Below are 13,138 nucleotides of genomic sequence, written 5' to 3' on the forward strand. Positions count from 1 at the left end.
CTCTCTGTGACATTTTTAAAGGGGAAAGGAATGTGTACAATGGGTTATCAGAAATTAGATTTTCAGAGATCTCAGCAGTCTCATCAAGTGAATGCTCTTGGAAGTTTTCAGTCTTTAATCACAGACAGTGATATTTTGCTGTTATCAATGTAGAACTTTCCAGAACGACATCAAAGTCTGGCTCTTAATTATACTTTTGGTTTGTATTTACATTCCTGGCTCGTTCTTTTTTTTACCTTTTACGTTAAAGTATCATTTACATTTTAGTCATTTAGCAGACACTCTTATACAGAGTGACTTACAGTTAGTGAGTGCATACATTATTATAAAAAAATTAATAAATCATACTGGCCCCCCATGGGAATCGAACCCACAACCCTGGCGTTGCAAACGCTGTCGTAGAAATATATATGACTCGAAAGTAGTCAACTCAAACATATCTCACAAGAAACTAGAGCCTGTGAATCCAAAAATTAGACTTTTATTATCTATTAACAAAAGCCGACTGTCTCTCTCTGGCTTAGACATACCTTTTATACACCCACACACAACTGCACAAACATGCGTACATGGCATATAGTTACCCCCTTATGGCAAATTCCTAACTTATTTTAGTTCTACACCACCCTTCTTTTCAACGTCCAACTGTCACACAATGTCCACTCCAAAAGGTAATGAATGCTTTTTTCTATATGAAGCCTCTCATTCTATCATTCTATTGGCTGCGTGGCCTAGGCCCCTTCTTAAAAAAGAACTACGGTAATGCATACCATGTGTCCATAACAAGCCCATGGGCCACAGTTTGAGAGCCCCTGCGACAGAGCACATACATTCATTTAAACATAGTCATGTTTATTACTAATATTATTATTTTACCTTTGACCTCTCCCTACATTTGCCTTAATGATACATAAAATAATACCATAACGCCGGCCATTCCCTACCACACCCTGGACGACGCTGGGCAAATTGTGCGCAACCCCATGGGTCTCCCGGTCATGGCCGGCTACGACAGAGCCTGGATTCGAACCAGGATCTCTAGTGGCACAGCTAGCACTGCAATGCAGTGCCTTAGACCACTGCGCCACTCGGGAGACCGAGTATGGAGTGAGTCTCATAGCTCTTTCTCTCGTCTGGATATTTTAGACTCTGCTGCACATTGTCTAGGTATGAAGTCTCATAGCGTTTCTGGTTTGGATATTTTAAACCCTGCTGCACAGTGACATTGTATGGGCTTAATTTGATCTTCCTGTCATACTTCCAGTGTGATCTCCACAGGTAAACCATGTTGCCTCTTCTCAATAGATGGACAGAAACAGCAAGTTAACAGGCCATACTAATGAAGATCTAGGGTCACACATTCTCCCACAAGCCATTGCAAGCAAAACGTTTTGGGGGAGAGGGCTTTGAGGTTCTGAGAGATTTGCCATTGGAGCTGAACGGTTGGCTGTTGCAAGCTGTCACCTCTCACGAGAGGGATCACATTAGGGACAATGCAGTGGTGTCATCTGACACCCTGGGTGGGGTTCAGTAGTGTTATGAACCCATTCTGAATCCCAATTGCCCACTCTCATAACACTGAGGTAATCTAAGAAGCAACAGAAAGTGAAATCTGGAGTGCCTCTCTGCGTGAGACTCAGAAACAGCCTAACATCCCTGCAGTTTAGTTTTCCACAGTCCGTCAGTTATTTTTCTCCCCTCACTCTCTGCTTCTTCTGGCTGGTTGAAGAAAATTCCATTAGAGGATGAGCGGATGCACTCACATTGAGCCAGGAAGTCTGTCCGCTGTTTGCTGCTGCCTGACAGAGTGGAGAAGAGATATTTTAACATAGGCCTCGTGCGACTGACATGGTTTGAACCTGGGTATCTTACACAACAGAAGAGCACATTAGCCCGCTAAGCTAAAGCTTAGTCAGTGGTCCAATGCAACTCTACGTCTAAAGCAATGTTATTCATCATCAGTGGTGTAGTGGAAGGGTAAATGCAAGTAAACACAGTTTACCCACCTTTTTTTATTTTGCGTGACAGTTCACCCACCTTTGCAGAAAAATCCATTGTAAGCATAGGGAGCGTTACTCTTTTCTCTGTGACCGGCGATCAGAGTTTACCTTCCTATTTTTTTTACCACTACATCACTGCTCATCATGTGAGTGTGGTCCAGAGTACTGGTTTGATCCTGTGTTGTTTATACACAGGATCAAACCAGCAATAGCAAACAGAACCGGCTCAGGGATTTGGTGGTGATTGGTTTGGAGCTGCCTTTGTTTTGCTGCTGCCGATACAATTGGGCTTTGATAATACCTCAGAGGATCATTTGTTGTAGCTACAATTTCTCACTCTGCTGCTGATTCATCTTTTCATGTTATTTTTTTATTGAGGCTGAATAGTCTGTTGATTAGAGCAAAGCAAGGAATCCTTACAATGCCACAACTTATTAGTGCAAATAGAGGGGTTTAGCTTTTGATGAAAACTGACAAGTCCGCTACAAGGATGAATACTTATTGGAAATATTACATTCAATTGTGTTTTATTACAAACCACTCTGAATTGGTACAGTATATATTGCTAAGTGTGTAAAGCTACTTGAGCTATTAAATTAGACAAGCCTCAAGCCATTCAATATAATTCACATTCCAGACATAATAGAACATTAAATGATTGCATTCACTAAAACCAATGAGTAGGTAAGTCATTTTCTACAACAATGAGAGATGTCCCACACAAGTCAACAAAATACAACAATAATATGGTTGTGCGATTCATCATTGAAATATATTGGACTCTCATTCAGGGTAAAAAATATTGTGAATCAGGTTGGGCAAACTATTGGGGCACACGATGATGGCATATGCTCCAGCTACCACAGTGTTTGGCCAGGACTGTGAATGTCAGTGCACCTCTATGACTAATCGTGTTACTGTACTGTTGACCACAGTGTTTGAGCACTATGCTTGTACCATTGGGTTGGACCTGTATACAATGAGCAGAAACATTAACTTGTTCAGTCAAGGCAGACAATATGCCTACCATGATGTAGTTCTGTGAATATAAAGCAGAATAAATCTGGGAAGGAAGGGTAGGGGAATCAAGGACACTTGATTTTTCCAGGCTTATTAGATTGACTGATAAGACGCTTTTAAAGGACTTTTCGTGTCTGGGGTAAAACTGTACATTGCTTATTCACTATGGCAAAACCACCAAAAAGAGCTTCAAGCTTTTTAGCCTAAACAGAAGCATATCTACAGATGTGTGTAATCCTATCCTATTGTGATGATTTATGTTGTATCACTGACACATCCTCAACCCAATATCCTTTACTTCCTCTAGTGTCATTCTTCAAACTGCACATTAGCAAAACACCTTAATTATAATTACAGGGAAACATCTGGTTGTTCCACTGTAAACACACAGGCACTATTCCCTGTATTAAGAAGTTAGCAGCACGCTATGGGGAGATAAAGGTTGCATCCAAAATGACACCCTATTCCCTACATAGTGCACTACTTTTGACCAGAGCTTTATGGGCCCTGTTCAAAAGTAATGCACTATTTAGGGAATAGGGTGCCATTTGGGAGTCAGACGAGGATGGTGTACTGTTCCTATGCACTCAGATGGACAGATCTGTGTTTGTGCAGATATGGGGACGAGAAAGGCTGACTACCATTAAACATCAATCTGGGTGCACTATGTCCAAGTGCATATCCATCTTGATGTTCAGTCGCTCACCTCAGAATCCATTTTTATAGAGGCGCCCGCAAAATGATGCATTAAAGTCATAACAGTGATAAATAATGTAACAACATTCAAAAAGTGTCTAACTTGGGCTTTATGCGATAGATGTCAAACTAAAAGACACCCCCATTTTGTGAATGATTTAAAGGAAAAGTGGAGTTATGCGTGTCAAAAGTGAAGCTGAGATTATATAAATATTGATGTCTTGGATGTGGTCGAGTGATCTGTTGTTCAAGAAGAGGAAAATAACTCCCTGTGGTTGGTTTTAAAAGCTACAATGTGGGCGATCCATAAAACATTGACAACAGGGGAAAGGCATAACTTATAATGCATAAAGTCTTGATTTGCTGCTCATGTCAAAAAACGCAAACCAATGGGTCATCAGGTCTTATAGGGGTGACTTGTAGCTCAATTGGTAAAGCATTGCGCGGGTATCACCCATACGTAAAAATGTATGCACACATGACTGTAAGTCGCTTTGGATAAAAGTGTCAGCTAAATGGCATATTATTTTTATTTTTATTTTTACTTGTATTTGGAAATGATCAATGTGATATCTCTAGACCCAATGTGCCATCACAATAATCCAAGCTTGCATAGCAACACATGCAAAGGTCTGAAAGTGGAAAGTACTGTTTCAAAAGAAGAAGTGCACAATAGCACCTTTTAGCAATTCTAAGGCAAATATTCTTTATAATCTACAGTAAAGTATATATGTCTATAAATCATGAAATACGACACTTTCCTAATGAAAAGGAAATATATTCACATGGATCTAACCTCTCATTTAAGAGGGCAAGGACAGATTCATGTCAGGACTTTGTATGGAATCATCAAATTAAATTTCAAAAATAACCACCATATGAAACCTCTAGCTATTCCCAAAGTGGCATTATCCTGTAGATAGAATGCAGATTGTCAGAAGAGGCAATGAATTTATTACAGGGATTCAGATTCCTAAATACTGGAACTGATTAATTGATTATCATCAGTTACTGAAAATGTTTGGTAGATGATTGCTTATCTACATATCATTACTGGAAAATACAGTGGGGAGAACAAGTATTTGATACACTGCCAATTTTGCAGGTTTTCCTACTTACAAAGCATGTAGAGGTCTGTAATTTTTATCATAGGTACACTTCAACTGTGAGAGACGGAATCTAAAACAAAAATCCAGAAAATCACATTGTATGATTTTTAAGTAATTAATTTGCATTTTATTGCATGACATAAGTATTTGATCACCTACCAACCAGTAAGAATTCCGGCTCTCACAGACCTGTTAGTTTTTCTTTAAGAAGCCCTCCTGTTCTCCACTCATTACCTGTATTAACTGCACCTGTTTGAACTCGTTACCTGTATAAAAGACACCTGTCCACACACTCAATCAAACAGACTCCAACCTCTCCACAATGGCCAAGACCAGAGAGCTGTGTAAGGACATCAGGGATACAATTGTAGACCTGCACAAGGCTGGGATGGGCTACATGACAATAGGCAAGCAGCTTGGTGAGAAGGAAACAACTGTTGGCGCAATTATTAGAAAATGGAAGAAGTTCAAGATGACGGTCAATCACCCTCGGTCTGGGGCTCCATGCAAGATCTCACCTCGTGGGGCATCAATGATCATGAGGAAGGTGAGGGATCATCCCAGAACTACACGGCAGGACCTGGTCAATGACCTGAAGAGAGCTGGGACCACAGTCTCAAAGAAAACCATTAGTAACACACTACGCCGTCATGGATTAAAATCCTGCAGCGCACGCAAGGTCCCCCTGCTCAAGCCAGTGCATGTCTAGGTCCGTCTGAAGTTTGCCAATGACCATCTGGATGATCCAGAGGAGGAATGGGAGAAGGTCATGTGGTCTGATGAGACAAAAATAGAGCTTTTTGGTCTAAACTCCACTTCGCCGTGTTTGGAGGAAGAAGAAGGATGAGTACAACCCCAAGAACACCATCCCAACCATGAAGCATGGAGGTGGAAACATCATTCTTTGGGGATGCTTTTCTGCAAAGGGGACAGGACGACTGCACCGTATTGAGGGGAGGATGGATGGGGCCATGTATCGCGAGATCTTGGCCAACAACCTCCTTCCCTCAGTAAGAGCATTGAAGATGGGTCGTGGCTGGGTCTTCCAGCATGACAACGACCCGAAACACACAGCCAGGGCAACTAAGGAGTGGCTCCATAAGAAGCATCTCAAGGTCCTGGAGTGGCCTAGCCAGTCTCCAGCCCTGAACCCAATACAAAATCTTTGGAGGGAGCTGAAAGTCCGTATTGCCCAGCGACAGCCCTGAAACCTGAAGGATCTGGAGAAGGTCTGTATGGAGGGATGAGCCAAAATCCCTGCTGCAGTGTGTGCAAACCTGGTCAAGACCTACAGGAAACGTATGATCTCTGTAATTGCAAACAAAGATTTCTGTACCAAATATTAAGTTCTGCTTTTCTGATGTATCAAATACTTATGTCATGCAATAAAATGCAAATTAATTACTTTAAAATCATACAATGTGATTTTCTGGATTTTTGTTTTAGATTCAGTCTCTCACAGTTGAAGTGTACCTAAGATAAAAATTACAGACCTCTACATGCTTTGTAAGTAGGAAAACCTGCAAAATCGGCAGTGTATCAAATACTTGTTCTCCCCACTGTATGTTTAATTCCACCACAGGCTTCATTTCCCCACTCCAATTTGCTGGGGAGTTGTCTGTGGGCACTCCAATAAATTGTAGAATTACTGATGAATACTATTAAGGTAGGGGTATGGGAGATGAGACAAAATTACATTTCTAATTCCTCATCAGGATTTCTCTCTCTCCAGGCTTTATTAACAACATTGCTTTCTGCAGCATAATTGAAGGGTTTATTTACAAAACGCTATATCCACCAATTTTCCACATTTGTGTTTTTTCATCAGAAATAATTGCGTATTGGTACCTTTATGGGTGTGTAAAATATTACTGTTCTCAATTTTTTTTATTAATAGATTATTTTGCAAAACACTTTATATCCATTGTTCAGTTGAAATGGAATGTTCATATCCTGTATATTTGACTGTGATATGTGGTTGTCTCACCTCGCAATCTTAAGATTAATGCACTTATTGTAAGTCACTCTGGATAAGAGCACATGCAAATTACTAAAATGTAAAATGTAAATGTTTTACAGGGATGTAGCTCAGTTGGTAGAGCATGGCGTTTGCAACGCCAGGGTTGTGGGTTCGTTTCCCACGGAGGGCCAGTATGAAGAAAAAAAAAAAAACTGTAAGTCGCTCTGGATAAGAGCGTCTGCTAAAATGACTAAAATGTAAAAATGTTTTACATATACAGTGCCTTGCAAAAGTATTCATCCCCATTGGCGTTTTTCCTATTTTCTTGCATTACAACCTGTAATTGAAATTGATTTTTATTTGGATTTCATGTAATGGTCATACACAAAATAGTCCAAGTTGGTGAAGTGAAATGAAAAAAATTACGTGTTTCAAAAAATTCAAAAAAATAAATAACGGAAAAGTAGTGCGTGCATATGTATTCACCCCCTTTGCTATGAAGCCCCTAAATAACATCTGGTGCAACCAATTACCTTCAGAAGTCACATAATTAGTTAAATAAAGTCCACCTGTGTGCAATCTAAGTGTCACATGATCTGTCACATGATCTCAGTATATATACACCTGTTCTGAAAGGCCCCAGAGTCTGCAACACCACTAAGAAAGGGGTACCAACAAGCAAGCGGCACCATGAAGACCAATGAGCTCTCCAAACAGGTCATGTACAAAGTTGTGGAGAAGTACAGATCAGGGTTATAAAAAAATATCAGAAACTTTGAACATTCCACGGAGCACCATTAAATCCATTATTAAAAAATGGAAAGAATATGGCACCACAACAAACATGCCAAGAGAGGGTCGCCCACCAAAACTCACGGACCAGTTAAGGAGGGCATTAATCAGAGAGGCAACAAAGAGAGCAAAGATAACCCTGAAGGAGATGTAAAGCTCCACAGTGGAGATTGGAGTATCTGTCCACAAGACCACTTTAAGCCGTACACTCCACAGAGCTTGGCTTTATGGAAGAGTGGCCAGAAAAAGCCATTGCTTCAAGAAAAAAATAAGCAAATGTGTTCGCCAAAAGGCATTTGGGAGACTCCCCAAACATATGGAAGAAGGAACTCTGGTCAGATGAGACTAAAATTGAGCTTTTTGGCCATCAAGGAAAACGCTATGTCTGGTGCAAACCCAACACCTCTCATCACCCCGAGAACACCACCCCCACATGGTGATGATGTTTTTCATCGGCAGGGACTGGGAAACTGGTCAGAATGTAAGGAATGATGGATGGCGCTAAATACAGGGAAATTATTGAGGGAAACCTGTTTCAGTCTTCCAGAGATTTGAGACTGGGATGGAGGTTCACCTTCCAGCAGGACAATGACCCTAAGCATACTGCTAAAGCAATACTTGAGTGGCTTAAGGGGAAACATTTAAATGTCTTGGAATGGCCTAGTCAAAGCCCAGACCTCAATCCAATTGAGAGTCTGTGGTATGACTTAAAGATTTCTGTACACCAGCGGAACCCATCCAACTTGAAGGAGCTGGAGCAGTTTTGCCTTGAAGAATGGACAAAAATCCCAGGAACAAATGCTCGCACAATGCACAAGAGCTGGATCACTTTTCAAAGCCATGTAATATAAGAAGACTGAGCATTTTAAATGTCCTCCAAATCTAATTGGGCCTTGTCTTAATCCATTGGCATGTCATTGTTGGACAATAAACAACTGAAAAATGGGCAATTACTTCAAATCGCTGCAGGACATGGTAATAGTTATTGGCACACAAGGTTCTCACTCTGTACAGCCAATCCCAATTGCAATAGAATACAATTTGTGGTCTGTGCCCCATTTACAAATCGGGTAATAAATCGGGATATAAATGTATGATGAAGTGTGTCAATAAATAGGTGGACGCTAAACATGGAGGGGTTGGTGACAGGAGGGAAGGATTCCTCCAGACTCTGTCTGACTCTGTACACTTCAGGGCAAATACATACAATACATTTTTAGTGTCACACACCAGATAGGTGCAGTGAAACGTTATTTTTACAGGGTCAGCCATAGTAGTACACCACCCCTGGAGCAAATTAAGGTAAAGTGCCTTGCTCAAGGGCACATCGACAGAGTTTTCACTTTGTCAGCTCAGGTATTCGAACCAGCTACCTTTCGGTTTCTGGCCCAGTGCTCTAACCGCTAGGCTACCTGCTGCCCTACATACATAAATATATGGTGGCTCCCCGGCCCCTTACACCAGATAAAGCCCCCTGAATGAGAGGATGCATTATATATTTGGTGAGGCAGTGCCTCCTAGCTTTGCTCCAAAGGCCTTGAAAACTTTTGAAAATAAGAATAAAATGACTTCACAAACACTTTGACCAAAATCCTGTTCATAATACAATAGTTCCAGCATGAATAGGGCTTTTGCTGGGCACCAAGGCCAAATATCACAATGATGGTTTGATACTGTGAGTACACAACTTATCATTTAAGAACCTGTCTCTATGGAATTGATTTTATGTTAACATTTTCACCTTAAAGCTGAGTTTTGTTGATGTCGACTGAATAGGGAGATTGAGGGAATTATCCGCTACTATTAACAAATCAGTGATGGCACAGGCTGCTTATCATAGGATTTGTATAGGATTTGTATATACTATTGATAACATATGGATGATTCTTACTGTAATTGTGGAATTGACTGTATAAAATGTTACATAGTAATGCATGCTCAATATTCTCTACAATAGTTAAAGGACCTCTCAAATTAAATGTTGGACTTTTCAGTCTATGGATCTCTCATGTTTCATGAGAGAGTAGGACCATGGAGCATACTGAGAGTCCTGAGTTGTTTTTTACATGATTTAAAGGATGCTGTTTTTTGCCAGGCAGATACATTTCAGTGATTAATGGCAACATAATTAAATAAAGCTGGTTTTTCATTTGATTAGAGAACCATTTTATTGGAACTTCTTTTAGATTTCAGACAGCCAATCAAGATGATTGTATTGGGACCAAGGGAATGACAAAAGCAAAACTAGTAGCCAGAGGCAGGGTTGTTTCCCCCTATGGGTATAATATTAAACTATTGGCTAAGGTCTTTGATTTCAATTATTGATAGGGATCAGACCAAGTTAAATGCACAGATTAGGAACTGTAGCATTTATTCTACTTTAGAAAAATATATTCACTTGTTGGCAATGGTTTGTAACACCATGAAGAGCCACCATCCGTTACTGGATGACTCACTCTGCACAAAATAACTATACCTACTGACTGACACCGTCTGAATTGCTGATATACCAGTTGCATATTATCTTGTTGACCATTGTCTGATCAAGTCCAATGTATTTGGGAAAGTAACATGCATAGGCTGTTTATAGTTTCTCTGTAGTAAAATGACAGTAACTCAGGATGGCCATAACTATAGAGATATGACTCCTCAATTAATACTGAAAATTCGAAATATCTCATACTTGAGTAAAGGCTATACTAAATGTTGTTAAGTAAGCATACTCCATACCATTTAATTGGTTGTAGACAACGTCTTCGAGCCGCTCCAGCCTCTGAAGTATAGACTGCCTGTCCACTAAGTTGGAAACTTTTCCATTCCTGGTTCTCAGTCTCTGGTCTGATATCCTGCCGATCTGAATGAGTTCCTCAGAACGGTCCTGTATTCTGCAGTACACTGAGAACAAAATGATCCCCACAAAAACGAAAATGTTTACCGTGAGCAAAGTTTTTATTTTGCGTGCCACAGCCATGTAACCTAAGAGAACAGTCGGGCTGACACCGTCAAGCCAAATAATAATCCATTTGGAGTACTTAACTACCTTTCGGCTCTGTAGCAATGAAAGCAGACGCTTTTAGTGGAAGTCAACTTTGGGAGTCCTGGAACGAGGAGCTGTCCTTTCAGCACCACTGAGATACCGGCGGCACGCTTCTCTAGGGCTGGTGTGGGGGGCTAATCCTGTTCAAGCTTCGGGTCTCCCAGACTGTGGTATCCAGATGCTGTACTGAAGAAGTTGAAGGTTGACAAGCATGCTAGACAAAACAATGTTTTCTCTTTATATCAACGCAGTACGCCTATACCTTTACAGACTCACTGCTGGTGGAGAGAAATAGAATGTCTTCTGTGGTGTCCACTAAAAATAAATTACGTCAGACACGAACCATAGTCTAAAATAGGAGCGAATATGTACTGCAGCCAAACATATCTGCGTGCACTGCAATGTGGAAAGTCGTCAAATCTCAGTCACGAGGACAAAATCAGCTCGTCCATCATTAACAGTGCATAATACCGTATTTGCGAAGCAGCATCAAATATCACTGCTTTGACATTTCCTATCTCAAAGGCGTTGTGGTCACAGGATTCGTCCTGATCCTGAAAGAGATTCGGATGTGTTTCGAAATGTGCACATGCCTCCCTCAATTATGCAGCGAGTTTCTTCCATCAATCCACCATTGGTCGCAATAGAACGTTGAGGTGGTGACAGAAGTTCAGAACGGGTTTGTCCTCAAATGCTGTCAAACGGTACCGATGCTCGCGCTGCCTCTCTGCATGGTGAGCGAGCCAACCATTCTCTGTTGCCAGCTCTCGCATGCTGTCTTGCATCCCACCCTCTCCCTCTCTGTTCAGGCTCTCTCTCTTAAGGAAGAGTGCAGGGAAAGCGCTATTGCGTTGTGACGTTTAGAGTCACAATTATTAATATTCACGTGCTGCCTCAGGGATAAAAGAAACATGAATATAAAAAGCAACTTTCTTGGAATTCATACGGTGCACTGTATCCGGCCACTTAATTACAATAACATAACATAATAATAATATATGATTAGAAAATATGTTATAGAACCCTAGGCTATGTCCAATTTGTGTATTGACTATTGTACCTCGAGTTGATGAGCTTGTAAGTTTCATAGCTACTGTTTTTCCCATTGCAGCATTAGTAGTTATGTCCAGTCAGCCAACACATTCTAGAGGACATGTGTATGCAAATGTAATTGCTCCTGACAACTGCCATATCCTACTGAGACCCAGCAATTAATTTGTGTCCTCTCTAATGGACATTAGTTTTTGGTCCGTATCTCAAAGGCCATTACATGCCACGGTGTTAGGTCCTGTTGTACCTTTGTGAGGCTTTTGTCAGCTTGAAACTTTTTTATTTCTGGTTCTTCAAAATGGCTAACATCACAACTACCACCACACTTGTTTCGCTGTGGTCACAGGATTCGTCCTGATGGAAATATCTCAGGAATAGTTTGGTGTGTTTTCAGAGAAGTGTAATAATGTGTTTCACATTAAATAAGAGCTTGTTAATAAATGTTATCTGTAATGTACATCAGGATGCTTTTTTACTTACTGTCCCCATTTACTGTATTGTAAAATGTTTTATATTTACTATCAACCGAGTCCTAATGGCCACTACTGTGCACTGTATACAACAAAAAATAAATAAACGTATTTCTTCAAATGTTTTTCATTGACACATATTGTTTTCACCCCAAAGACGGCTGTGATGTAAAAAATGATAATTCCAAAACTTATTTTTGTTAGGTCTCAGGAAACTATAAAAACAACCCTGTAAGGACATTGCTAGAGGGTAACAGTCAATATCAAATAAATTAAACACGTTTGACCTGGCATTGACTTCGAGATTGATTGTATTCTCCTAATACCAACAGAATAAATCACACACAGAATAGTCAGGTTGATTGAGCTACTATACTCCCAATAATCATAACAACAGCCAGAACATGGTTTGTCAATTATTGTTGGTATATGACTTAATTGATTGCTAATTGATTTCATGTCAACCTCTTCAGAGATGTCTCAATGTAGTTAGGCTACACAAAATGCAAACAGGTATCACAGGTGTAAGTAGCCTACAATGTAAAAACATGTATCTACTTCACCCATCAATGCAATATCATGTACAGTGCCTTCAGAAAGTATTCACACCCCTTGACTTTTTCCACATTTTGTTGTGTTACAGACTGAATTTCAAATGGATAAAATTGTGATTTTGTGTTATGGATCTACACACAATACCCCACAATGTCAAAGTGGAATTGTGTTCCTAGACATTTTTACAGATTAATAAAAAATGAAAAGATGAAATGTTTTGTGTCAATAAGTATTCAACCCCTTTGCTATCGCAAGCCTACATAACTTCAGGAGTAAAAATGTGCTTAACAAGTCAGATAATAAGTTGCATTGAATAACTCTGTATGCAATAATAGTGTTTAACATGGTTTTTGAATGACTACCTCATCTCTGTACACCACACATAACAATTATCCTCAGAATGGAGGTTCCCTCTACCCAGATGCCAGTTGAACCTCTTATCTAAGCTC

The 13,138-nt window shown here is 40.2% G+C and overlaps 1 protein-coding gene across 1 annotated transcript in view; it reads right to left on the minus strand.

Moving 5' to 3' along the window:
• Nucleotides 1-10,548, minus strand: part of LOC311141373 (polypeptide N-acetylgalactosaminyltransferase 9-like) — a gene marked incomplete at both ends in the record, with an annotated part of 91,461 nt that extends 80,913 nt beyond the window's left edge. The window contains one exon of the mRNA XM_084176675.1: nt 10,308-10,548. Within this exon, the coding sequence (XP_084032801.1) occupies nt 10,308-10,548 (241 nt within the window). The remainder of the gene's footprint in view (nt 1-10,307) is intronic.
• Nucleotides 10,549-13,138: the final 2,590 nt, after the last annotated feature.

Source organism: Coregonus lavaretus, assembly GCF_964263955.1.
Source record: "Coregonus lavaretus genome assembly, chromosome: 14".
In the NCBI taxonomy this organism is placed as follows: domain Eukaryota; kingdom Metazoa; phylum Chordata; class Actinopteri; order Salmoniformes; family Salmonidae; genus Coregonus; species Coregonus lavaretus.